This window comes from Centropristis striata, chromosome 16 (genome assembly GCF_030273125.1).
Source record: "Centropristis striata isolate RG_2023a ecotype Rhode Island chromosome 16, C.striata_1.0, whole genome shotgun sequence".
Classification (NCBI taxonomy): Eukaryota; Metazoa; Chordata; class Actinopteri; order Perciformes; family Serranidae; genus Centropristis; species Centropristis striata.
This window is the reverse complement of record NC_081532.1, coordinates 22585329-22610707: the sequence shown is the minus strand read 5'-3', so window position 1 is coordinate 22610707 and position 25379 is coordinate 22585329. Positions and strand designations below refer to the sequence as shown.

The following is a 25379-nucleotide window of genomic DNA, read 5'->3' as shown; positions in this document are numbered from 1 at the left end:
AATATAATATTCTCATAAAGTTGTTCAGTTGGTTCAGTAACTAATTAGAATATTTTCAGGCAGATTTCAGTTAGAATATCTGTAATGATCTTTTTATTATATAAAATTCTTTCCCTTTTTTATATTTCTCTCACAGCCAATTCAAAATGTCCAAAAATGGCTTTTGGACAAAATATATTAGTTTTATTAAGATTATTTTCTGTTGAGGTCCCTCTTCAGTGGGTAACAGCAGAACTAAAAAAATAAACATTTGATTTAATAAGATTTGACACTGTCACTGTGTGTTTTTTCTGCATTAACATTTATACAGAGTGTAGGAAGAAGTCCTTTCTTTTGATCCTGTCTGACTGCACTCTTGCTGTTGCAGGCTCGTTGACCTCGACCAGACAGGTCGGCTGTCATAGCTGTTGTTGAGCTGCACACTGAATCAGACGCAGCTGACAGATCCCCGTCTAGACAAAGAGCAGACCCCTTCCTAGTATTGTTTGTTGGTGGTTTGTGGTGAGAGAAAAACAGGAAGAGTGTGTGACTAAGCCAGTAAAAAACCTGGGCCCAGGAGGAATAGAGGCTTCCTGCCTTTAGATGTTTCCCCTCCTTACACGTGAGCTGACTGGCAGGCAGGCAGTATCATCTTCACGTTGATGTTATGTGTGATAAAATGAGCCTGAACACTATGGGATGAGGTGGAGCTTTAGTTAAACTGCACTGGCTGTATTCCACCACATGGTGGCAGCCCTACATAAAGGGAAAAAGGTAATTTCAACCAGTTTTGTCTTTGGTGACCAAGCTTTGAACTTCTTCCTGCCTCTCCAATTAAAATTTTAAGGTTTGCTTCATTTATACAGTATTATGAAAGCAAAATGTACAAGCGTCACAATTTGAGGATAATAATTTTGCCTAAAACGCCTTTTTTTTAGGATTTGATAAGAGATATTGGAAATGACGTACAACAAAGGTACCCGCCTCATTCAACATTTTGGGGGATTTTTTTCTTGACATAAGTTGGATGACAATATTTCATCCATCTGTATGGCAAACATCAAGTTAAGTCAAACATGCAGCTCATGCCATAGGCCAGTTTGCTTAGCTTAGCATAAAGACTAGAAATGAGGGAAACTGCCTGTCTGACTACGTTCAAAGGTCCCTCAGGCAAAACGTCAAACCATTTTGTTTCTATATTTTGGTTTGACAATATAAGATGTTAATTAGAGAGCTTGAATGGTGCCTTTTAGGCTGATTTAGTTACTTTATAACAGTCTTTGTGCTAAGCTAAGCTAAGCTAACTTGCTTCCAGAAAATTGAGGCCAATGCAGAAGTGCCTTAAACCTGCATTCTTTCTCATGGCCAGGAGGGGGCTCAAACTATATGAAAATGAGCCTTTTCTCACTTGATTTATTACCTCCGTAAACATTTCCCTAATGAGTTTATGGTGCCAGTTGCTCGTTTCAAGTCTTATTCAATACAGCATGACATTTATTATTATAATTATGTCCCTTTTTAGAGTAAAAAAGACGATAAAGCAGGGTGTGCTTTAGGGTGAGGCTACAGGTCGCTACCACAGTCTTAAAGTTTGACCCTTTCATAGTGTGTTTTCCAGTCATGAAAGTTAACTGTAACATTTTGGTGCCTTAAATTTCATATTAAGTGTTTGTTTGGATTAAAAGACACTTTCAAGAGTCAGCTGTTCAATAACTTTGCCTCCTTCTGGCTCCCAAAGTTCTGGTTGCAAAACAACCCAAAAAACAACAACAAACAACAATCATTTTCCAGGCTTCAACACCACAGTCCAAACTGATGGGTGACATCATGGTGACTATGTCCAAGATTTTTCAGGCTATGGTTCCAGCTTCTTATTGAACAGACAGACATGTGAGCAATATCAATCTTCTCATGAAGGAAGCAAAATGTTGACCTATTTTTTAAAACATCACGACTTCAGAAGAAAAAGGCTTTTCCACTCTCATGTTTGCCCTGAAGTGCCATGTTCAAGCAATTTCCATCTCTGATGTGTGTTTTATATGTCCAAGTTTATGGTTTCACAGAAGTATTAATATCACATACAAAGATAACTTACACTCTCCCCCTCATCTGACCTGTATCTACTTTCCTTTGGCCCATGTGACTGCAAGCACACACATGCCAGCTACGGTAATGATGTCAACTCGTTGCTTCACCTTCATAAAGGTCAGAGAACTCGCACATTTCTCACATTCTTGCTCCTGCCGCCTCTCCTTCCCCCCACAAAGACAGGAGTAAATCTGTGTCCCAGACATAACATTAAGCAGTGATCATTTTCCCCTCGCAAGGTGGTTGTTTCACCTCAATGTTTGAGTTAGTGGCACTGTAATTATGTCAGAATTTACAGCTGAAACACAGGTTGTGACATTCCTCTGCCAGCTGGAGATCTGCCTGTAAATCTGGCACCTTAACCTGAAGATCCTCCCCTCAAAAGCCCACAAAAACAGCTAGAACCTTCTGTGTAAAAAGTCATACTCACAGGTGTATGTTGCAGAGTAAGAGCAGGATTTGATATGATTTATCAAGAGGATGGACTGCAAGGACAAAGAGATAATTGTATTTGAATAATTCATAATAAAATGCTTCTTGATTAATTTTCATTAAGATGACTCGTAAATTATTGAAGATAATGAGCAGACATTTGATGTGTGAAAGTGGAACAGGATTACTTATTTTTGTCTGCTAATGTTTATGTTTTGTGAGAGTTTATAATCCAATTGTTATGACATCTGAAATGGGTAAATTGAGGGGGGATAGCATGTTAAAACTAGAAAATTTCCTCTGGGGAAATTCTGAAAGGGCCACAGGGGCTACTTCCGGCGTGTGTACACTATGATGAGATTTCAAACTATGCCCTTTAACCTCAAAATGTGTGTGTGTGTGTGTGTGTGTGTGTGTGTGTGTGTGTGTGTGTGTGGGGGTGTGCGCGTGTGTGTGAAGCATATGTATGCATGTGTGAGGAGTGTGCGTGCTTACGCGCATTTGTGTGTGTGTGTGTGTGTGTGTGTGTATCTGTAACTGTAATCACATCAAAGATCAAAGGCAATCAGATCAAAGCAATCAACAGAATTAACTGACACCACAGTGATAGCAGACTGGACAGACTGGAATTTATGGCCTCGAACAGAAAGCATTTTTGGCAAAACCATAATCATGGTCATAATCATAATCATTGATCCGACTTCACTTTGAGCGTCCTGAGTTCTTCCTGAACGTCTACATATGGGGTTTTTAAGAAAAATGAAAAAATAGCCAATGAGGCTGTTGGTGCGCGCATCTGTGCGTCCTACGCCCAAACTATAACTCTGACAGCTTCACCAGAGGATTGTGAGTGAGAAGACAAATTTTCCTACATTTCTATGTATAAATTATTTCTGTAGTTTCAAATTTATTTTTTGACAATTTTTTTCTCTCCTTCTACACTCTGGCGATGATGTCCCACACTGTGACACGAACATTCCGTGCAATACGCACCCGTTATAATCTCAGAATTTCTCCAAAAATTATCATGGTATTGAACAAGGATTGATAAAAAACTATATGACCTATCGAAACATGGATTAATACACCGATACACAAGACTTGTGTCTACTGTTTAAAGTTTAAATGGAGTCTCTAGGTGTAATTATGCAGGAGAAGTAGACGTTTAAAAATCTCCAATTATTGTTCTTCTTCGCTCATTTTTTTCCGGCCGTCCCATTCATTTCAATGCAAAATTTTAGGCAGTTTTTCACGACTTACGTTGTGAAAAATTCGGATTCTGTAGAGAAAAGTAATAGCCCACCGATCCCGATCAAACCGCACGTTTTGATATATAATTTGTCCTGCAACTCTTCAAGTTGTAGGACTAGTAGCGGGACGAAATTTCGTCCGGAAGAGAAAGAAGAAAAAATCCTGAGTCCCGAGCACTGGGCCCTACAGCTATTGCTGTATGGGACCAGTGATCGGTGCGATTGCCCCGTGGCCCTAATAACTGGGAACTGTCATGTAAAATCTGAGATGTAGCCCTAGATACTGCTGCTCGGGGTAAAATGTGTTTTACCTGAAACAGAAGCATTGTTGCTGAATATTTCTTGAATAAAAATGTGTAAATTCCATGACTGATCAGAAAACTAGAACATGTGGAACATTCAGAAATTAGTATTTTCACCTTGTTCCCCTCATCACTCTTCCAATAGGTTGAAATCCAGAGAAGAGAGCAGCTTTGTGTGACAGAAAGGCAACAACTGAGAAGAGAAACAGGGACACAACGACCAACGAGAAAGACCAAAAGGGGTTAGATGGTTTTAAGACCTGTGTGACACATGATGACGATTGGAGCTACTCAGAGAGGTCAAAGAAATCGCTTCTCATCAGAATAGAAACAAGTGTAATGTGTTTTAAAGCTCCAGTAATCAATATTTTAACATGAAACTTTTTTGTTCATGTTTGACACCATATTCTACAAGGAATACCAAATAATCTGCTTGTAAATATGAATCTTTTACCAGGCAAGAACATGCAGGTGTGAAACTTGTATAAACACGCAAACATGAGCACTAGACAGTTTCAGTTCATTTACATGATTTTTCAGCTACACCCACCAAAAATAGACCAGGTAGGAAATCTGGGTTACAGCTGCAGTCTATTCATTTACTGTAACCATAGACGTCCTGACGCTCACTAGTTCTATCATGTCAATGATCCTGTGTATGAAAGGGAAGATTACACCGGGCAGGTGTTGTGGGAATGGGACACAATGGCTCTTTTAGGTTCCAATCCACTGAGGAATTCATCATCTTCACATAGATTTCCAGATTAAAACTTCTGAGAGGTCCACTTAACGTTCCTCCAGAGCACGACCGGGGCGAGCAAGTATGCCACTTATAATTGTCAAACAAGCTGGTGGCCGTTCGCTCCACAAGGTCACTGGATCTCACAGACGAAAGAGGATGGAAGGAGAGTGAGAGGCCCAGAGTTGGGCATGATGTGCAGCAGGAGGATCTGAGCCATGACTGGAGGAAGGGTCTGGGGCTGAGTCATAGTGACTCCCGATGCCAATCGAACCCAGAAACCTTGTGTGTCATTACAGCACTTTTAGAAAGTGTTGATGTAGATGGTAAGAGTAAATGCTGTAAGTAGACACTGTGTAGGGTCGAGTTTAGAGTTGTTGTATTAGCACCAGAAAGCTGGCTTCAACTTTGTTACTTTATCCATGGCTGACGTTACAAAAACAGTGTTTACAGCCATATTAGCAGTCCTCTGAGGCTGTGCTTATACCATTTTTACTGTCTTAGTTTAGCATGTTAGCAGATAGTTTTGCATGCATTTCATCATTAGCCAATGTATTGGACACATCGAAATCTGCTCTGATGATGGAGCTATGTTAAAAGATAAGAATCACCAAACACAGTTCAACCTCAGGGGAACAACAATAACATATTCTATGGTGAACCATCCAATAGCTGTCGCGACATTTGGCACTCAAAATGTGAATCTCATGTTGGCACAGAAGGAGAAGTAAGAAGTCATTAAGGATCATTTTGTCATTGATTTTCATATAGTCGGCCTTCTTTTTGCAGCCAGTAGAGTCGCCCCCTGCTGGCTACAAGAAAGAATGCAGGTTTACTGCACTTCGACCTCCTCCCTTGGCAGACTTTGTCACTCTCTATACATCACCTGATTGAAAGCAGCCCTGCACATCCTGGCTTACAGCTCACGTTTATGTGGATTAAATATGAATTTAAATCTGCTCTGATGATTGTTGAAAGTTGTTACAGTTCAACCTCAGGGGAACAATAATGTATCAAATTCTATAGTAAACCATCCAATAGCTGTTGAGACATTTTACACTAAATCTGAAATGTGAATCTCATGTTGGCACTGAAGGAAAAGTGAGAAGTAGGGTTATTTTCTCATTGATTTACATACAGTTGGACTTCTTTTTGCAACCAGTGGAGTTACCCATTGCTTGCCAAAAGAAAGAATACAGGTTTAATGCACTACCACTTCACCTTTCAGACCTGGAGGGTGCCGGTGGATCCTGACCTCCTCCCTTGGCGGACTTTGTCAGTCTCTATACTACATCACTTGATTGACTGTGGTAGGGGCCCTGCCCTAAAGCACACCCTTTTTTAACATCTGTTTTAATCTAAAAGTGACAGTAATTAACAAAATAAACATAATGCTGCATTGAAGAAGACTTGAAACTAGCAATTGGCACCATAAATGTATTAAGAAAAAGTTTACTGAGTGACTAAATCAAGCGAGAAGAAGGCTCTTTTCATATAGACTAAGCCCTCTGCTGGCCACGAGAAAGAATGCAGGTTTAAGGCACTTTTGCATTGGCTTCCATATTCAGGAAGCGAATCAGCTTAGCTTAGCACAAAGACTGGGCAGCCCTGCACATCCTGGCTCACATTTACGTGGGTTAATGCATTACTTTTTTGTAGAAATAAGTAAAAACAGTGCCAAAAAGCTTGAAGTGCCAGATCCACCACTTGACCAATCAAATCTCATCTGCTGTGCAATCCTGAAAACACTCCCATTACCTCACACAGCAGTGATTTACATGTCAATATTTAGGATACACCACTCACTAGATGACCAGGCATCTGCTGAGTTCTACGTCCTCGCCCCATTACCTCACAGAAAACAGCCAATTCATTGACTACAAAGACAAAAGTGAAATGCTAACCCTCAGGGCTGGTTGAACCCACTGAACCCTTTAACGTTCAAGTAGAACTACTCAGAGCGAGAGCGAGAAGGGAGGAGGGAGTCTTGTAGTTTTGTATCACTGCTGCTGTGATGACTCTGGGGGTTTCTGTGAGACGGAAAGAAGAAGACAGCAGGAGACCCGACAGTGTCAAAACACATTATTAGAGTCCTTGCTTGGAAAACAGCAACTGGACCAGACCTCACAGAGAGGGAAAAAAAACACAGACTGAAGGAGCATAGGGGTGAAAGAGAACGAGTCAAGGACGGAGGAAAGGAGAGGAGGACAGCATGGATAAAGAAATGATGTAATCTAGAGCTGGGAATCAGCTCTGATCTCCCGCAAGATGAGTTTCTCTTTCTGTTGGACTCCTGCGACTGTTTCCAAACTCTACAGAGGTCCAAACAAATGTAGAGCGCAAAGTGAGAAACAAAAGTCCCTCCAGATGTCAGTAATGGAAAAGAGAAGTAATCATCTCTGACAAGTATTGCCTCAATACGTTGTATATCCGTCTGTGTAAAAGGAAAATCATTGTGTTTTAGATCTTTTTGGCTTATTTTCTGTAAAGTTTTGGTTTGTTAACATGTTTCATCACATAGTTCATGTTTTTTTATTATCTTGTTTTTGGCTGCTTGTATAAAAAACAGATGATCTGATCTTCTGACTTTGAAACAGACCATTTTTTAGTCTATGTGTTGCTTACACAGCAGCGTCAGTATTGTCATTCTACCTCACCACCACCCCCACCTCTTGGCCTGGATCTGCAAAGTACGGTTCAGTCCAACTCCATGCGCTCACAGATAAGCTAAGCAAGGGGCCGATAACCAGCACTGTATACAGATCCTCAGGGAAGAATCCCGGAGCACATCACGGGGACTTGTAATCAGGTGTGCCGCACGCTGTCCACTCGGCATGCACTCAACACTCCATATCACACTCCACATTCAGCCCTGTGTCACCCTCAGCTTCGTTTTGCTGTTGCCAGTTAGCTCACCTCCAAACCATCATTCACACCCATCTACATCCCAGAAACACCTCCTCGCCATCAGTCTGACGCCTCCATGGGGGGCTGGTGGAAGTCAGCTGCCTGTGGAGTGGACAAAAGAGAAGCAAATGGGGTGGAAGACATAGAGAGGTCATCCAATCTCAGATCCCTTACCATCTTACAGGGCCGAGGATGATTAGGCTGAATATCAGTGTATGGGAACCTGGTGCCTTTACTACTCCTTTTCCCCAACTTCTCCCAAGAAACTCACATTCACCAGGTTGTGCTCCGGTTTTAGTGAACATGGGCGTTCAACAAATCTAATTAGCTTTGTTTGGGCCTAATTCAGCACTTATTTGTAATAAAAAAAACAAGGCACAATTGATGGATAATATCACTGTGATGTTTGACGCCAGACTTTAGGGAAGTTTTCCAAATGCCAGATTCATGCAACATTTGACACAGGGCATATGCTCAAAGTGAGTCTAATGAGGGTGTGTTCTAGTTTGGCCCCAGTCAATGTATTGTTGATTGCTGCCCCTCTTAGAGGAAAAATCCCCCTTCATGATTCTCTCGAGTTTACACATCTAATTACTGGTATAGATAGACAGAAAGAAGACCACAAGGTGCTATAGCGACCTTTTTGCGGTTGGCAAAAACAAACCTCTGGTCCATGATAGCAGGATGAGAGTGAGAGTTGCCAGCTGGCCCCGTTTGAAAGCCCATCGCCCAGGCAAATAGGTCAGTGCCGCTGGGCCACAATCTCTGCAAGTGAATGGAAACCAAGGCTCTCCAAGGTCCTGGTCTGATCTGTCGTCAACCAGCAGTGGGTGTCCGGCCAGCGGTCAGCGGGTCGGCCCATTTGACAAGAGCTTTAAGGAGGGGATGGAGCGAGGGAGGGTGGAGGGCGAGCCGGAGGACAAGAGCCGAGTTGTGTTGCAAGGGCTGATTATGCGTGCTGCGGGGCTTGTTTCCTGGATGTTGTGTTTGTGTTGGAGCCGGTGGCTCCAGGCAGATGTTGCAAATGAAGGAGGTGCTGTTGTGTGTTGACATTGTGGGGAAAATCATCACGGATGATGGTGTTTGAAGGGGAAATGTTTCCAAAATCCCCAATATTGGACTATTCTCAATCTCTTTTTTTTTATATGTGATATCTATTATAATTACCTATCATTTACTTTCCAGTAATTGTTATTAGTTGTTCAGAGCTGGCAGCCGGCTGCATGTAGCAGACTTAAGTGTTACCATCACACTTGACTGGACCTGAAAACTACATGATCTGTCACCGTGGGAAAAAAAAAATCTGTCCGCTTTGCTCTTACTCACTTGTGCAGCAGAAAAGGAGGACAAACAGTGTTTTTAAAACGCATTGTATTGGTTACCCGAGGTCTTCAGCTTCTGTGGCACTGACACAATCAGCCTCCAGCTGTGCCCACTGCCCACACACACCATCCATCTGCCAATGTAAGCACACAAACACTGCTTCAACAAACACCAGATGACCTTTTGCCTTCCCAGAGCCACCTGCATACACAATAGGATACATACAAACACAAGTAGGCACGCACTCATCCACACACAAAAGGTAAAGCTGTGGAATGATATACAGCCCTAATAGTGTTTGATTTAGGGCCTTGACAGACTTTATGGCTATATTGTTGAACAGAGATAGAAAACTATAATGGGGTTGGTGAGAGCAGAGCCCTGCTGTAAACACATTCAGTCGCATAAAATATATGATCTTAATGAGCGAAAGACTGCATGGACTGATTTTATTGGCAAGGTTTTATATACTTTAATAAGGTTAATTATAGTTTATCCCCCTCTATTGGTGTGTGTAAAGGCTATGTGATTTAAAATTAGATTGTATAAGACTATGACTGTACACTACTCAGATTGAACAAACTGCATGCGTATTTTTGACATACAATTTTTTTATAAAATTTAAATGCATGACACATCCTGTTTCATGTTCTTTGTTTCAAATAGCAGTAGTAGCACTGTACAGTACAGTACTTTTCCCTCTTCTGGAAGGTTAGTTACTGAAAATTCCTTTTTTTTGTCCAGTTTGAATCATGTGAACATCAAAAATAAGGGGTTTGTGGCCCCCTGAAACACAATTTGGGGTTGCTCATTATCAGCTTGTGATGGCCCAATGTAAAGGCTAACAGAATAGAAACACATTCTGAGGCCACTGTGATGATCTCACAGAAGGAAAGTTTTAAAGATATAAGACCTTCATGGCGGCATTGTCTTAACAATGGCAAAAGATGACCAAGAGAGTAACTAACGTTTTATTACACAATAACACCACCTGTGCCTCTAGACAGTGTGGTGAGACATTCATTTATTCTCCTTAACCGCTTATCAGATCCCAGCTGACATTGGGCGAGAGGAGGGGTTCACAGGCAGCAAAACAGAGCATTTCAGACAGACAGTTTGAGAAAAGTAATGTTTGTTTTTTGTTTTATTTATTTATTTACATAAAATTGTGTAAACATATAAGTCAGAGAGATACAGAAGGTATTGAATACCAGCTGCTATACTATTTTACAATGCACAAAAATAACTGCACTATTTTTTGTATTTTAGGGTGGATGCATCCACTCTATTTAAATTCATCCACTCTTTATGAACTTTAACTTTAATGAAGTAATGATGGAAGATAATTTAGAGAAATGTGACGGGTTATGTCTATCTTTAAACTGCTGTGGCACTGTAATTTCCTGTAAAGGAATAATAAAGAATCTATCTATCTATCTATCTATCTATCTATCTATCTATCTATCTATCTATCTATCTATCTATCTATCTATCTATCTATCTATCCATCCATCCATCCATCCATCCATCCATCTATCCATCTATCTATCTATCTATCTATCTGTCTGTCTGTCTGTCTGTCTAGTCTAGACTTTTTAAACTCACAAAGAGGCAGTGATTTACAGAATGTGACGCAGAAAAGCAACTTACATTGCAGGCTTTCAAAGTTGCATCATTGCGCAACACAGAGAGGACTCGCCGAGCGGGGAGACATCAGTTCAAATCCTCCCTCCTTTCGCTCCCTGTGACTGGTCGGTGCCTGTGTCAGTCAGGGGGAGGGTGCACAGCTAATTTCTATATGCCTGTATGTCAAATTTAAGAGTCAGATTGCGTTTCTCGTGCGTCGCTGTCAGTAGCAGTAGCAGCCCTCAGTGGACGTCCGCAGCTTCAGTGTGGGATTTCTACATGTTACTTCATCAGAGGAGTCGCTCGAGACGTGCGTCTACCTGCTTTCTGTGAATCTTTGGATATTGCTGCCACTTCAAACGCACCCGCACACTTCAGTCTCGTGGTCTTTTTTTTTTAAAGTCAGCCGCGGTGTGTTGTACAAAAACTTTAAAGAAGACTTTGCAACTTTGGAGTTACATGTAGTGTGCACCGCGGTGAGTTCATGTGGCTTATCATCTGACAGAAGCGGGACTATTTGTCTGGGAATCTTTTTATTTCGTTTTTTTTTTTTTTTTTTTTTTTTTTTTAAACAACATGGTCAGCAAGTGCTCCGTTGTGTTATTGAATGTCCTTTTTCTGGTGCGGGCGCTCGCGGCTCATGAGTGCACGCCATGTAGTCTGCGGACTTGTCCCGTCAATAAAGCACCGCACGGCTGCGAAGGTGGCCGGACCTTAGCCAGGGATCCATGCGGATGCTGTGAGCAGTGTGCCCGGCTGGAGTGGGAGCCCTGCGGCGGGCAGGACTGGGCGCACGGCTACTGCGCCCTGGGGCTGACCTGCGCCTCTGTTAACAAAACAGGAGCAGCCATAATCCCTGAAACTGGAGTATGTAAAGGTGGGTAGTGTCGTTATTTATCAAGTCATGTAACTTGTGACTAGACGTGCTGCTTTTTAGCTTTCTAACGGTTTGATAAAAGAGCAGTAGGTGTCAATTCATTTGTGAGGAAACCATCCCCTTCCCTTTAAGTGGCTTGAGAGCATCGCTATTCAGATGTCAGTTAAGTCCTGACTGCAGGGACTGTGTCAGTGTTTACCTTGTGCCTGGAGCAGCTCCCCAGGTCTGAGGGGCTCTTGACTGCCAGGAGAGGAGTCATGTTCAGCTGCTCTTTCTTCTCCTCAAAGCTTCATTCACTCCTAGCTCAGGGGCATGACAATACGTTTGGCAGTAGTGATTTGGCACTAAGTTGCATTTCAGCTTTAGTAGGCTCTTTCCTCTTTAATTTACAACTCAAAGAGACATTTATAACAAAGGAGATTGTTTGAACAGCGTGAGGACACAAATGATTGTGTGTTTTTAAAGACTGTTATTTAATATTAATCTTCCACCCCTTTCTTGTCTGTATTGTTTACCACCATGTGTTTCAGTAACTGCGTCAGAGTTGTAATGGTTTGACAGCACGATTGCAAAAGTCCCCTGCAGATTTTTCATTCGCAATCCTGTGGATCCACAGTGCTGCACTGTTCTGTTCCTGCCAAGCAGAGCTGGGCTGATGCTGCTGCTGTATATAGTGGATGTGCTCATTTTACGCACAATTTAAGCAACTTTGTGAACTTCAAAGAATTGTGCAGGGTGTCAGGTTCCTCACGGAGAATGAAGTAAGTAGCAGTGGCCTTCCCCTGAGGAACAAATAACCGCTCCAGCCTCTCTACCTGCACTGTGTTTGGGATGATTGAAAAGGACTGACAGGGCCGTAGGAGACAGTAAGCAGCACTCAGTGGGTGTCTGGATCCCCTGACCCTGCCCTGCCATCATCCCTCTGTGGGGTGGTCCAAGTCAGGGCTCCAGGAGGGGTTTTTCCAGGGTTCTCAAGCCCCAGGCCATCCCAGGAGACACTGCTGCTGATTGTACCTCATGCACATGTTATAGCCTGGCGCCTGGAGGACATCTCCTCTGCAAATTAACAGCTTTAGAGCAAGTGGGAGACCTAATGGCTCCTCTGATTGAGCCGTGCCTCTGGTCCTGTGGCTCCAGGGGCCTCGGAGCACGCTGCTGACCCCTAAATCAGACACACGTACACACACAAGCTCAATATCCCAGAGGGGCTAGGTGGGGGTAAATCAACACCTCCTAGTGTGTTTTCAGGGGCCACAGTAGGCAGGCTGCTGGAAGCTGATCCCAGATTTCCCTCCTCAAGCTGCAAGGGTCTTAAAGTGATTAGACTCGCAATCAGGAGTAGGGGATAAATGTTTCCGCTTTCTGATCCCCTGCTTTTCTGCTCGAAGTTTTGATTTTCTGGGTGGTCAAAGTCTGTGAGTGTGGAGATGCAAAACCTGTGACAAGTGACATGTTGCATGATATAAGAAGTGTACCCCAACAATTACGATACCAGTACCCTAAAAGTGACTCAGACACCGGTAGAGTACTTTGATACCCATCTTATGAATGTAAGCATTGACCACCACTCCTCCCCATCCAAATGATTTTTACATTAATACATTACACAATTAACTACCAGCTCCATCAAATACACAGCGCCGACTTCTCCGAACCACAGACTGCATGGATTGTAGCTGCAGCAGTGGTGGGCAAATCACACGCCACATTAAATAAAAGTGGCAGCGAGCAACACTATAAAAAGGATTGTTTTTTTAGATCTTGGGACAAAAAGCATTGAATGCAGGTATTGTTTGACTGGAGAAGTTTCAGTACTTCAGTTTTATTTTGGTCAATACCTTTAAAAGGTATCAAGTTTCAGTCAGTCCTATTGTTAGTGCGTCATTGCCAAGTTTTCTATCTGTTATTGGTGATAGGACTGGAAAAATGGTTAAAAAAGCTGTCAATTATAAATGTTTCAGGGCTTCAGAGACTATGAAATATTAGGTAAGCTACTGGTATGTAAAAAAAAGATGTGGAAATAAAATGTTAACCCTCATTAGATCTCACCACAGTACTTTCAAAGATATGATAACTAAAAAATAATTAAACAAGCCCCAATAAATGGTTCCAACAACAATTCATGGGATATTAAAATCAGTTATTCTCCTGAAGGAATCTGTCATTTAAACAACAAAGCTGGCAAAAATCTCCAAAGGTGAATGTTTCAGCTTCAGTTCAGTCGGTCAGGTGTCTCCTGAGGACTCTGACACCTGTTCTGTGGAGAAGTCATCCAGGCCTTTCAGCTTATCATATTTGCTCGAGCGTTCAGCACATCACTCAGGTGAAATCATTCAGCTGAAAGGTTTGTTTTGATGTCCCAGTGTCTGTCCTCCCACGCAAGTGTCCCCAAGCTCCAGAGGCACTTAACATACCACGTAACAGAATGTCTGTCTTACAGGGACGCTATGTCCACTGCACTCCTTCGCATGCCTTCTACTTCTCCCTTCCTCTGGTATTATCTAATGTTTCAAAGACTTCCTTTTTAGCTCGCTATCAGCCAGAGGGCCTCTAGAGGTCAGCTTTCCCATCCTGGCTCTGGATGCCAAGACAAGCAGTCTCAGTGGCTGAGAGAGGAATCCCCCTGGGATAAAGCCATGGCTCGAGTCATGCCAGGCCAGATAGTAGATAGCAAGGCCAGACCAGACCAGACCAGGGTCAGGCTAAAGGAGGCTAGGCTGAAGCAGAGCAGGGGCTGAGCGAAAATTAGGTAACGAGACAATGTCTTGAGTGTCCAGCCTTCCATTCATTGTTTTGACGTCTACCTTTTTTTCTACATGCCAGATTTAGTACCCCACACAGACAGGCACCCCTGCCACCACTACCTCAAATGAAAATACCCTCCCAGGCACAGGAAAGCCTCAAGATGGAAAAAATGTGGAGCTGGGGATCATTTTAAGGTGAAAAGAAAATCACAGGGAAAGTTTTGGTGTGGTTTATTCAAAGGGACGCTTGTGCTATTGCCAGTCTCGCTGGCCGTCTGGGAGAGCTATTAACAGCACAGGCTGGCTCCGGTTTAAGGTATTACCTTCACCTGTTCCACTGGCCAGCGTTTACTGTGGTGTTGGTGAGCATCGTCGAGTCATCCATGTAAGGCTGGGAGATATGAAATAACCAATATTGGGTTAGAAGACTTTCAAAGATCCACACCACCAAACCTTAACTTCAGGAAGTGTTTGCAGTGTTTGGACTGACTTGCATGGACTCACTTCAACAGCCTTCAACACAGTAAGAAACTGATTTTTTTCCCCCATAGTGGAATGTCTGTTTTAAATGAATATGGTGTTTTATTATGATTTACAAAGCCATGGAATTCCTTTTCTTTCCAGCCACTTTAAGTCATCCCATTATTGTTGCTCTGACCCCTAACTGAGGATGAAAATTATTTTCATTTTAAGAGGCTTTATTACAGGTAGGATCGCTGCAGTAGTCCGCTAAATATACCATGACGTGCTCGTGCTTATATTGGATGGTTAAACCTCTTCACCTTCTTCCTCTGGTGCGTTGTTGGTGTGTAGCTGTTTGGAGAAGAAAGCCAGAGTATTTTGATAAGCTCCAATCACACTTCCACACTGTTGATTGAGGCCAGGGAGCTGAATGCTTGGGAAGGGTTACTCAGGGTTACAGTTTGTCTCATCCTGTTTACTCCTCTGCCACTCTTAGTGCAGTTGGACAACTGTGAAGGAGGGTAATTTGGGTGTGTAAATGTGTGTTTATTCATGCATGTGAAAGGGACACTATAGTTGATGTGTACATTGGGACACATTCCTTCCTATGGTAAAGTTTCATCCAAGTTGGGTTAAGCCCCAAGGTGCCATCTCACTAGGCGAAGGAACAATATGTGGGTATGGGGCAAGCGGCCTTGGTACAGAAGAGGCGTTCCAGCAGCCGGAGGAGATGGAAACCCTGGGAGGGCCCCATGCTGTGGAACAAAAGCAAACAAATGGGCTCAATGGCTGAAGTAGCGTGGCGCGACGAGGAGGGAGGAGGGACGGCAGCCCAGAAATACACTGGTCACTTTAGTAACGGTGGTGCCATGGCAGTGTGTTGCAACCCAGGCTGTAAGCTGGCTCACCCTCCGGCACTTTTGGGAAATAAATCTCAATTTCTGGCACATTTTTACTTATGATTAGGTTTTATTTACTTGTAACTCAATGTCTCTTTATTACCATTTTAAATGGGTAAAACGAACCAGTAGGGTTAGGCTGATGGACATCGTCCAGCACGGTGGCTAACAGTCATCGACCATTGAGCTCAGCATCATGATTTGAAAGCCATCCACACCTACACCTGGCCGTGTGTTTGCAGTGGCATTTATTAAGTGCTTAGAAAGTATCAATTCTGATTTATTTAATCGTACACGGACTGATTTCACAAGTGCAACTGAAAAAGCACACTCGGAGTGTCACATCAACGGATCTGAAGTAGAAGAGAATGAATTGAACCTAATTCAAATGCACTCATCTCTTGTCTAAGAATTAATAAGATGATGATGCTTCTTGATTGTGGATGCAGCCCCTGGCGTGGGTTTTGTGTCCATATCATTTGATCAGTTTTAAGACTTTCACTGTGGACATCGACAGTCAGGGTGAGAAGTTGATGATCTCTCCTCTGTCCTCTCACTAACAGTCCTCCCCGAGCATCCAGAGGCAGGCCTGGAGGACGAGCGTTGTCCCCTGATGACAGGCTGCGACAGAGCTGGAGGTCAGTGTGTGTGCGACGCCCGGCACTCCTGCTTGGGCTCTTTCACCTTCCCAGACCAAGAAAGCTGCATGAAGGCCAGCAAGTCAGGTGAGCCCTTCTCCTTCCATCTCTTATGTTGAAACACACCCACACGATCACAGAATTTGAGTCAGAGGGAATAATGCTGTCCATTGAGAGGAGCTAATCCTTAACAGATGTGGCTCTGAGGTGACTAATGCTACTTACATATCATAGTGATGACACACATGCTTAGACTTTGTGTAGTGGTTCCCCACTCGACCTTGAGTGGTGCCATTGTCTGTGACTCATTGATGCCTGTGGTGTTTGTGTGTGTGTGTGTGTGTGTGTCCATGGCTGGATTTCAGAAGGTCGAAGGCACGAGCACAGGGAGAGGCACAGAGAGAAGTATGTGGGACCCTCCAACCCGGCCTGCATGTTTTCTGGGTGTAACCTGACCGCCGAAGGCTGCGTGTGTGAGTCTCAGAGCTGCCACCACCACTTCGCCTACATCAACCGCAGCCAGTGCCAGGAAGCCGCAGGTAACCTTCAAATGACCCGCGACTGGAACTGACAAACAACACCGCAGTCGACCGGTAGCTTTACTCAGCTCAAGCCATTTAGTGTTAAGATGTGAGGATTTGTACTGCAGTCCAAAATAGATTTAGCAACTACAAAGTGGAGCCTGAGACCAATACCGATTTTAAGAAGGAAAAACGGTCACAGATAACCGATAAGGTGGCAGATGTAGGGAATTCTTGAGCCAGGATGAAAATAGACCACATAGAAAAACTGGATTGTCATTTTCATGTGTTTATCATTCTCACCAGAATCCACCTGCTGTGAAAGGTGAGCATATCAGACGACATATAAGCCGGTACCAATAGATACTGATATGTCTGTGATAAGCCAATATCTACTACAAAGAAGGGCTGCAACTAACGACTATTTTGATATTTGAATAGTCATTGATTATTGAAACGATTAGTCGACAAATCCACTAATTGATTGCACAATTACTTAATGTTTAGCTGTAAACCTTTTAAATTTAGCTTTTTTTAAGCAACTAACAATAAAGAGAATATATTTGACTCCTTCATTCAAAAATATGTCTTTTAGTAAACTGCTGCTGATTTAGCTATTACTAATACCAAAGATAAAATATAATACTATATATATATATATAGTATATATATATATATATATATATATATATATATATATATATATACTATATATACTATATATAATACTATAATACAATAATAATAGTAAAAATACGAACGGATTTGGAGGAATAATGACTTTATGGTGAGGTCAGAGCAGCTTTATGGCAAGTCCCGATACAACTGATGTAAACTAGCTGAGAAGCAATTAATCTCTGTCTGGCTGAGTCTGCATCATCCAAGTCCAACGTTTCTTCTTTTCAAATGTTCATGCATGACCAACATGCTCCTGTGATATGCAAGATCTGCTTTACAAATCTTGCAGCCAATCCTCTTCTTTGCAGGGTTTAGGTTCAAATACTCCCATACTTTTGAAGTTCTTGGAAGCGATGTCGCTTACCTGTTGCTTCCAAGTCAATGTTCAGCACGCGCAACTCACAGCAAAGAGAGTAATGATGTAAGATGGCTCACCTCGAAAGATACTTGGCCTCAAGAAAACAATGTCAGGTCTACACACAGCATGAAAAACGTGCGACAGTGTAACCAACTGATTATCAACAATTAAATTAATCTGCAACGAATTTTGTCATCAATTTTTGTTGACTAATCGTTGCACGCAAACTATAAAGTTACTTTTACATAACAGAATTGTATCATTCATAGCCTATGGCTAGTATAAACATTGTTATAAAGTGCACTACAGCTGTGGCAGCTCAAGTTTTTGCTCCTCTCTTGTACAAACCACCTCTGAGTGTAGAATTCCTGCAGAATTCCTTTTGTCCAAGCTCATTATGTGTGAAAGGAAGCGTATTGCCATCAAGCACTTTCATTTCAAGCAAAGGGAGCCTTTAAAACTGTGTGGTTTTTTTTTACAAATAAATCTAGTTGAATATTTCCATTGAGTCAATGGGGAAGACACGGCACTTCCCATGATAACATGTAGAGTGGGAGAAGTAGAGGAGGAGAGAAAGCAAGACTGATTGAGAGTGAAAGAGAGAAGGTGTGAATCTGACTGACAGAGCAGAAACAGCCTCTCCTCTCGTAATGGAGACCTTTTCTGAGACCCTCTGGTCCAGGATACAGCTCTTTAAGGGGTAAATGTATAGAATGACAGATGAATATTTGAAGAAAGAGAATCCTTTGAAGAGACTGTGTGTTTAGCTCCACTCTCAGCAGTCTCTGTGATTGACATTTGTAAGTGAAAGATGTTGTTGGCACAGACAGTTTAGCTTCCTCATTTGGATTGTGAGGTGTCTGGTAGATAGACAGGCGCTAAGTGGTGGCTGCCTCCTGACTGACGCTTGCAAAATGGGACGGCACTGCCACAGAGTGAACTCACTGAACCTCTTGTGTGTTTGGTAAACCTCATCTTACTGAACAAGCTCCTTAAAAAACCTGAAAAAACCTGCTACGGTGCTGTAGTGAACGGAGTCTGAAGCATGTGTCTTTATCCAAATGTTACTGTCTTTGCAATTTGCTGACATTTCAGTGGAAGCGACGCTCTTAAGATAGACTAAACTCTTGGCTGGCAATGCGCCATGGAAATATATTTGAGACTATTTAGTCTGCAAATAACTCCAAGGTTATTACACAACATTTCCAGCTGTGTGGAGGCATGTCTTGATCAGAAAATCCCACAGGAAGTGTGTTCATCAAACACTATATTGTTTAGCGGTATCATCATAAACGTCTGACATTGCTGTGAAGGATAGTCCCTTACAGATGACAGTTTAAACTCACACAAGCGAAAACTGTAAACAACATTTTTCAGCAGCTTATGAGTTCTCCCTGCAACACACCCACCCTTCTGATGGCCCCTCATTAAGTAAGAAACCAGGATGTGTGTGTCTTGTTATGTCTGAAAGTATGCATGGGGTTAGATGCATTTATATGTCATCACTTGTGTGTGCAAAGAGCCTATAGAGTATATGTAGACACGTGCATGTGTCCGTGTGTGATAATTATCTAGTTTGGCGGAGATTTCCCTTCGTCTGTCACCAGCAAGAACTTCCTTTCTGCTCTGGGGTAATTTGCTCAGTCCTGTTAGACTCCATAGAGGCTGCGCCCATCAGCCCCTTGTTGTCTTTAGACGCAAGCCGTTATTAAGAAGTGTTAGCATGCCCTGCCAGTGTGTGACCACTAATGCATCATGTAAACCTGCTCCCAGGGCCATGAAAGCTCCGCTTCACACGCACAGGGACATTAAAGCGGGCCCTCATTCAGAACATAGATTCTCTTCTTGTGTAAGCTCACACATGGTAATGGTTTGGCCCTCTCACTTTCTCTCTGACTCACTCAGTGGTCTTGTTAGTTCATCCCTCCCCTGTGACACACTGTGATCTGTTAAAGCTCGACATCTTCTCTGCTCCACCACTGCTGGTGTTCAATCACCTAATGTTGCTTTGTTGTCGTTTCCTGTTCTCTTCTGGTATTCGGGACGCTGATGTAATTTGGCTGCGAACGTTCTATCGGAAGCAACAAGACGTTTACCCACATGTCAGGGAGGGAGATAAGCGTAAGAGAGCGAGGGAGGGGGGGAGGCAGACGCAGGAAGATAGGAAATCACAACTGAGGCCGACCATTTTGTTGAGGTATTTGTGTCAAGTACAAGTACAGGCCCTCAGGGTCTTGGTAGGGTGGTGTTTGGTAATTTTACACTCTAGGATGGTTTACATATTTCATTCATGATAAGGCCCCTAACTGTTATTTTAGAGGAATTCCCCTGCTGTTGCTCACTGACGGGAACAAGCAGCAGCAGTCTGTGCATTGTGGAAGTGTTTAGGTGATTCATACAACTGGCATCACTTAATACTAACATGCTCAGAAATAGTGAAACTCAAGCAATGCAGAAGCAGTCCGGCTGTCTACTTAAGCCTCTATTACACATAGTTCTTACCAGATTACTGGGATAACAGTTTGGGCAAAACATGCACCGCATTTAAGAACATTTCTGTCTTGTGTCTGTTCTCACATGCAGTGGCTATGCTGGAATTGATGCGTAAAGGGACAGTTTCACAGCTTTCACAGCTGAGCTGTTTGGCCCGCTTGAAACAAACTCTGGTACATTTCGTCGGATAGTCCATTTGGTTCTCTGCAGTTGAGAACGTAGTCCGATCCAAAGGAAGGAAGCGAACCAAAACACAAAGCATTGTGGGTTGAATTTGGGCCAAAATAATAAAGAAGTAAGGCACTCTTCAAAATACAGTCAGACGTTCACAGAACACAAAAATAACAAAGTCTTCAAATTATTGAGCCACGGAATGGTGGAAAATGGATTCAATCGCAAACTCTGCCAACAACACATTAGTTTCAAAAGAGTTTCAGCGGTTTACCTCACATATTCTGTCCAACAGATGAAGGACAGCATCAACAGCATGACATTTATTTACAATGCTTGGTGCCCTTGATAAAGCATACTGTGAAAGCAAAGCAAATCGAATCGAATAACTGAATCGCACCGAGTCCACCAGACTTTATAGGTGAAAGCGACCTGCAACCTACTGTGGATGCAGAATTTATATAGTAGTCTGCCACTGTCCATTGTTCTACCTTGGAAATTGGCGGTACAGACTTCTCTTAGTATCGATCCTAACTCCGATTCACACACGACTCCTTGCAGGAAACATTCCTGAACATTTCAGGGATAAACTGCATGTGTGAAAGTCCTCCTGTGGACTGCTAATGTGGATAGAATAGTTTAACTTTGTCCCTCACAGGCTTGTGGAAGTTCATGAGGGGTTCATCAGCTGGAACTCGCTCTCACAAATCCAGTTGTCCACCTATGCCACCTCTGTCCTGCCCCTCTCTGCCCTTGTGAAAGGACTGTTAGTTCTGCTCGGCTGCAGCCTCTTTGTGGCAGAGCTATTACTGGCGGAGCCAGACCGCCGCTGGCTGGCAGGGGCGCGAGACGTCTCAGTGCCGTGTGTTTGTGTGCCGTCTGCGAAAGCTATGGCCCCTGTTGTACCCTGCAAGCTGCTCGTTTCCCTGTGTGTGTGTGTGTGTGTGTGTGTTTCAAAGAGGAAACAAAAATCTTGTGTGGCGATTGAGACAAAGAACTTCCCTTTAAGGCATGTTGGGATTTGCTGTCAACCCACTCACTACTCATGGTCAGCCGCAAACCAAACCCACCCGCATTAGGCCGGGGGGGAAAGCCAAGACACACACACATGAAGTCTCAGACCATTCCTGCATGTCCACCTCCAACCCTCATTCACTAAATGTAGACCCAAAACCCCAGACCCAACCATAACCATTAACAAATCAAAGACACCCCAACTGCAGCTTAAGCCAACTCCTCTAGTTCACAGGCACACTTCCTCCTTCATCAGCCATTCTTTTCCTTTTTCCCCTGAAAAGAAACACATCCTTATGGCCAGAATCCATTCATAACTGCCTCTTCTGCAATTCAACAGCTACACACAAGCCCGCCTATGCATTTGATATACTGTCCTCTGAGTGACAATACACGTGACAACTGCTCATGCTTATGCTTCTCAGTGCTTTGTGTTCATCACCCTGGAGCAGAGTATGTTCAGCCTTTTCATATGCATTTTGTGCCTGATGGAACGATAGACCATGCATGGTGTTGATCTCTGCGGGACTAGAAGTGCCTCATGCCCTCTGTCAGCGGCCTAATCTTATTGGCCATCTGGTGGCAAGGAAAGGGTGTGTTTCAGTGGAATGCACACATGCTAAGTACACTTGCTTTGCACACGCACAAACACATGAAAAATCCATGCACCTACATGTTGACACACTCATTACCTCACCCGAGCATGCTCATTGACAGCTGCAAGTGGTGTTAGTCAGGACACTGAGATCACGTTTTTCAACTGCAAATATTTAGCCAAAGAGCAAGAGAGCAAGGCAGCAGATGCAGGCCTGCCGGCTGCTGTGTGCCTACGCCCGTCTACCTCAAGCTTCTGACCATGGTGTGAAGTTCCCATCAAGTGTTTCTTCCTGGTGACCCTGTCTGTGCCTTTTGGCCTGGACCCCCTCCCAGACCTGCTCCTCACACATATACTCACACACGCAGATACACACAGGGGAACAATGCTGACTTTCTCAGCTGTAACTGCTGGTGGGCACCGGGCCAGGCCTCCACAGCTTTACGTGAGAGACGGCCCTGATGTGTCCCTTTCGCGGAGCAACTTTATAAAACCTGAGGACAGACCAGAAACCCACGGAGGGCAGCTGGACTGAGACGGCTTTGTTCTCCGCTGACTTGCTTCCAAAGTCAGTCGGTGAACAGAACCCACATTGTGCGCTTTTTCCATGAGTAAACTCAGGCTGTCAACACAGCCTCCTCTGCCTGGCCAGGCCGCTCTAGTTCGGGGAAAGACTGCGCTCCTTGTACCCGGGCTTGAAGAGAAGAAAAACCCATTTAGATACGAGGTGTTTTTCTTTCTTCAATGAGCTGTTGAGATGCCAGAAATATGCATTGTTAACAAAAGAGACCATTCTGTGGTAATGAAGCAATTTCCGTATCCCACCTCTTCCAGACCAGCGTCAGGTGTGTGTGTGTGTGTGTGTGTGTGTGTGACTGTGCATATTAGTGCAGGTTGTGCATTAAGGCCAAAGGTTTTCCATTCTTTGCTATCTTACAGTATACAAAAGCACATGTTGTCTAATCTGCAGTGAGAATTTATCAAGCATACCAAATCGGGCCTTTTGTGTTTGTGCAAGCTGGAGTATGGCCACCATTGTGATACAAAGATTGGTTGTGTGGTTTCTGACTCTCTAATTACAGCCACTTATGCTCAGAGATAGAACACAAACAGCACAGGATAAAATCCATTTGCTGCTGACTCTTTCCATCCTCTCTTGTCTGTCCATTGTGCTTATGAATGTGCCAGCTAGAAAATTATATTAATTGGACCTGCAAGGGTTGGACCATTTCCACGGATGCATACAATTTTATTCATTTAAATGACAATGGTATGTCTGCCAGCTGCTTTTCCCAGCGCACTTTAACCCCAGTCATTATCACAACTGAAGAAGTAATCAGCCCTCTCTGGGACACATACAATTCACAGAAAGTGTTTTTCAGGGCAGAACGTTGTAGAAGATCATCCCAGGGCATTCTCTATAGCTTTAAATAGTGCTAGTTTTTCATATGCAAAACCAGTCTTCAACTGAGCAGCAGCAGACTTCGTTAGACTTTATTGGAAGTAAAACATTCGCCAATCAGCACGTCCAACTGAAGTTTATTTAACTCCAGCTTAGGAATCGGGCCAAAAACCGTTAAATGGGTTGTAGCGTCCCTTAATTCAGGGGTTTTACCCTCATTTTCTATGACACTATTCAGCTACAAAGTTTATCAATGAGAGCTTTGTGGCGTCCCTCACTGTTCCCAGGTTGCTTGAGTAAACAGTACAGTACAGATACCTCACACTACTGCTCTATTTATCTGGAGCCAGAAAAAATTCAACGTTTCCCTTATCCTCAATTTCATCTGTCAGAGCTGTTCCCCCCACCCGGCAAAATACAGAAGTAACACTCATGCAGCTCCTCTCCTCTGTGTTTATTCTAGGTCAGGTAGACATCAAACAGCTACTTAACCATCAGGTCATCAGGGTACATCCACGCTAATACCTTTTTGTTTAAAATTGTCATTACATCTAGACTAATAGATGTATACAAACCCCTAAAATAGATAATTTTGCCCCTGCTGGCCCCTTTTTATTTTGAAAACTTTGGGATTGAATTTTCGTTTGGATGAGTGGAAACAGAGAAGTTGCCACACAGAAACCCTCGTTCACTTCCTGATTTGATTTTATCAGTCACAACATGTCACTGATTCGTCGCGCCCCTATCACATGATCCTTTACAGAAGAAATCAAATGACCTCAGCCCTGACCAACAATGGTTAATATAACCAGAACATTATAGCTAGACAATAGGTGATTTCATCCTTGTTGTGTGGGTGTTTCTTTCCCATTGCTGTGGCTTCTGGTACCTTTGCAATGACTCCAAATCTATGTTTTCTACCACTTTGACTTTAAAGTCTTCAGTAGAGGTCCAAGCCACAAAATATCTGGTCTTACTTTTAGCCATTACTGTTCCTTCGCTGTAGTATTTTCAGCAATTATGCAACTTTCACAAAGTAGATAATCTGCTTACCACGTCATGTGTCCTGAATCGTCACGTTTGATTGGATAGGATTATTTTGGAAACAGTGCAAAAAAGGCTTGATTGTTTTAAAGCTGTGTTTTAAAAATAGAAAAGTATTAGTGTGGAAGAATATACAGTAGATTTACAGAAAGGCTGGCAGAATAGAACCATTATCAGGGGATCAGAAGTCTGGACCCCGAACTGCTTGCTGGTTCAGTTTCCCCATCTTGTGGCAAAACCCAGAGGGATCAGTTTACAAGTGTTCAAATGTCAGGGATGAGGCACATCCTCTGAGAGATTCGTGTTGCACCGTGGAGCCAGCACCAGTCTGGGAAGACCATCAAGAAAACTCAGCTTCTGGAAACACTACCAAAAACCCCAAATGCTGTTACGCAACCTCAGCCTATATTGGTCCGCCTCCTCAAAAACCATGTGCATGCAAGGATTGTCAAGCATTCCTTATAACTAAATCATAATCCAGTTAATTTAATGTGGAACTGATTTGTTGACACATTTTCTGCTTTAAATGTCAGTGATGATTTAAACTAGATTTTGCTCTTTCTCCCATAATCTCGGCATTAGTTAACTCTGCCTTTCCACTCTCCTTCTTAGCTGTCAAAGTGCTACAAAGTGTGTATTTACGGTGCTCTCAGCAGGGGATCTGTGAAATGACTCAGTGATTGACAATTATAGGACAGGACGTGAATCTGGTCTCCCCAATCCTTCTCTTCTGCCTGCACTGTATACATTACAGTGACACTGAGAACCAAAATAAACACGTCCTTTTGGTTTGAGTAATCCAATCTTTGTAAGGTAGCTACTGTTCTCATACAATGG

The 25379-nt window shown here is 43.1% G+C and overlaps 1 protein-coding gene across 1 annotated transcript in view; it reads left to right on the top strand.

Annotated features, from left to right (window-relative positions):
• The first annotated feature begins 10862 nt into the window (after positions 1-10862).
• crim1 (cysteine rich transmembrane BMP regulator 1 (chordin-like)) overlaps positions 10863-25379 on the top strand; it is a 39399-nt gene continuing 24882 nt past the window's right edge. Inside the window, exons 1-3 of the mRNA XM_059354018.1 lie at positions 10863-11523; positions 16192-16353; positions 16632-16805. Of these exons, the coding sequence (XP_059210001.1) occupies positions 11223-11523; positions 16192-16353; positions 16632-16805 (637 nt within the window). The 5' untranslated portion in view covers positions 10863-11222. The remainder of the gene's footprint in view (positions 11524-16191; positions 16354-16631; positions 16806-25379) is intronic.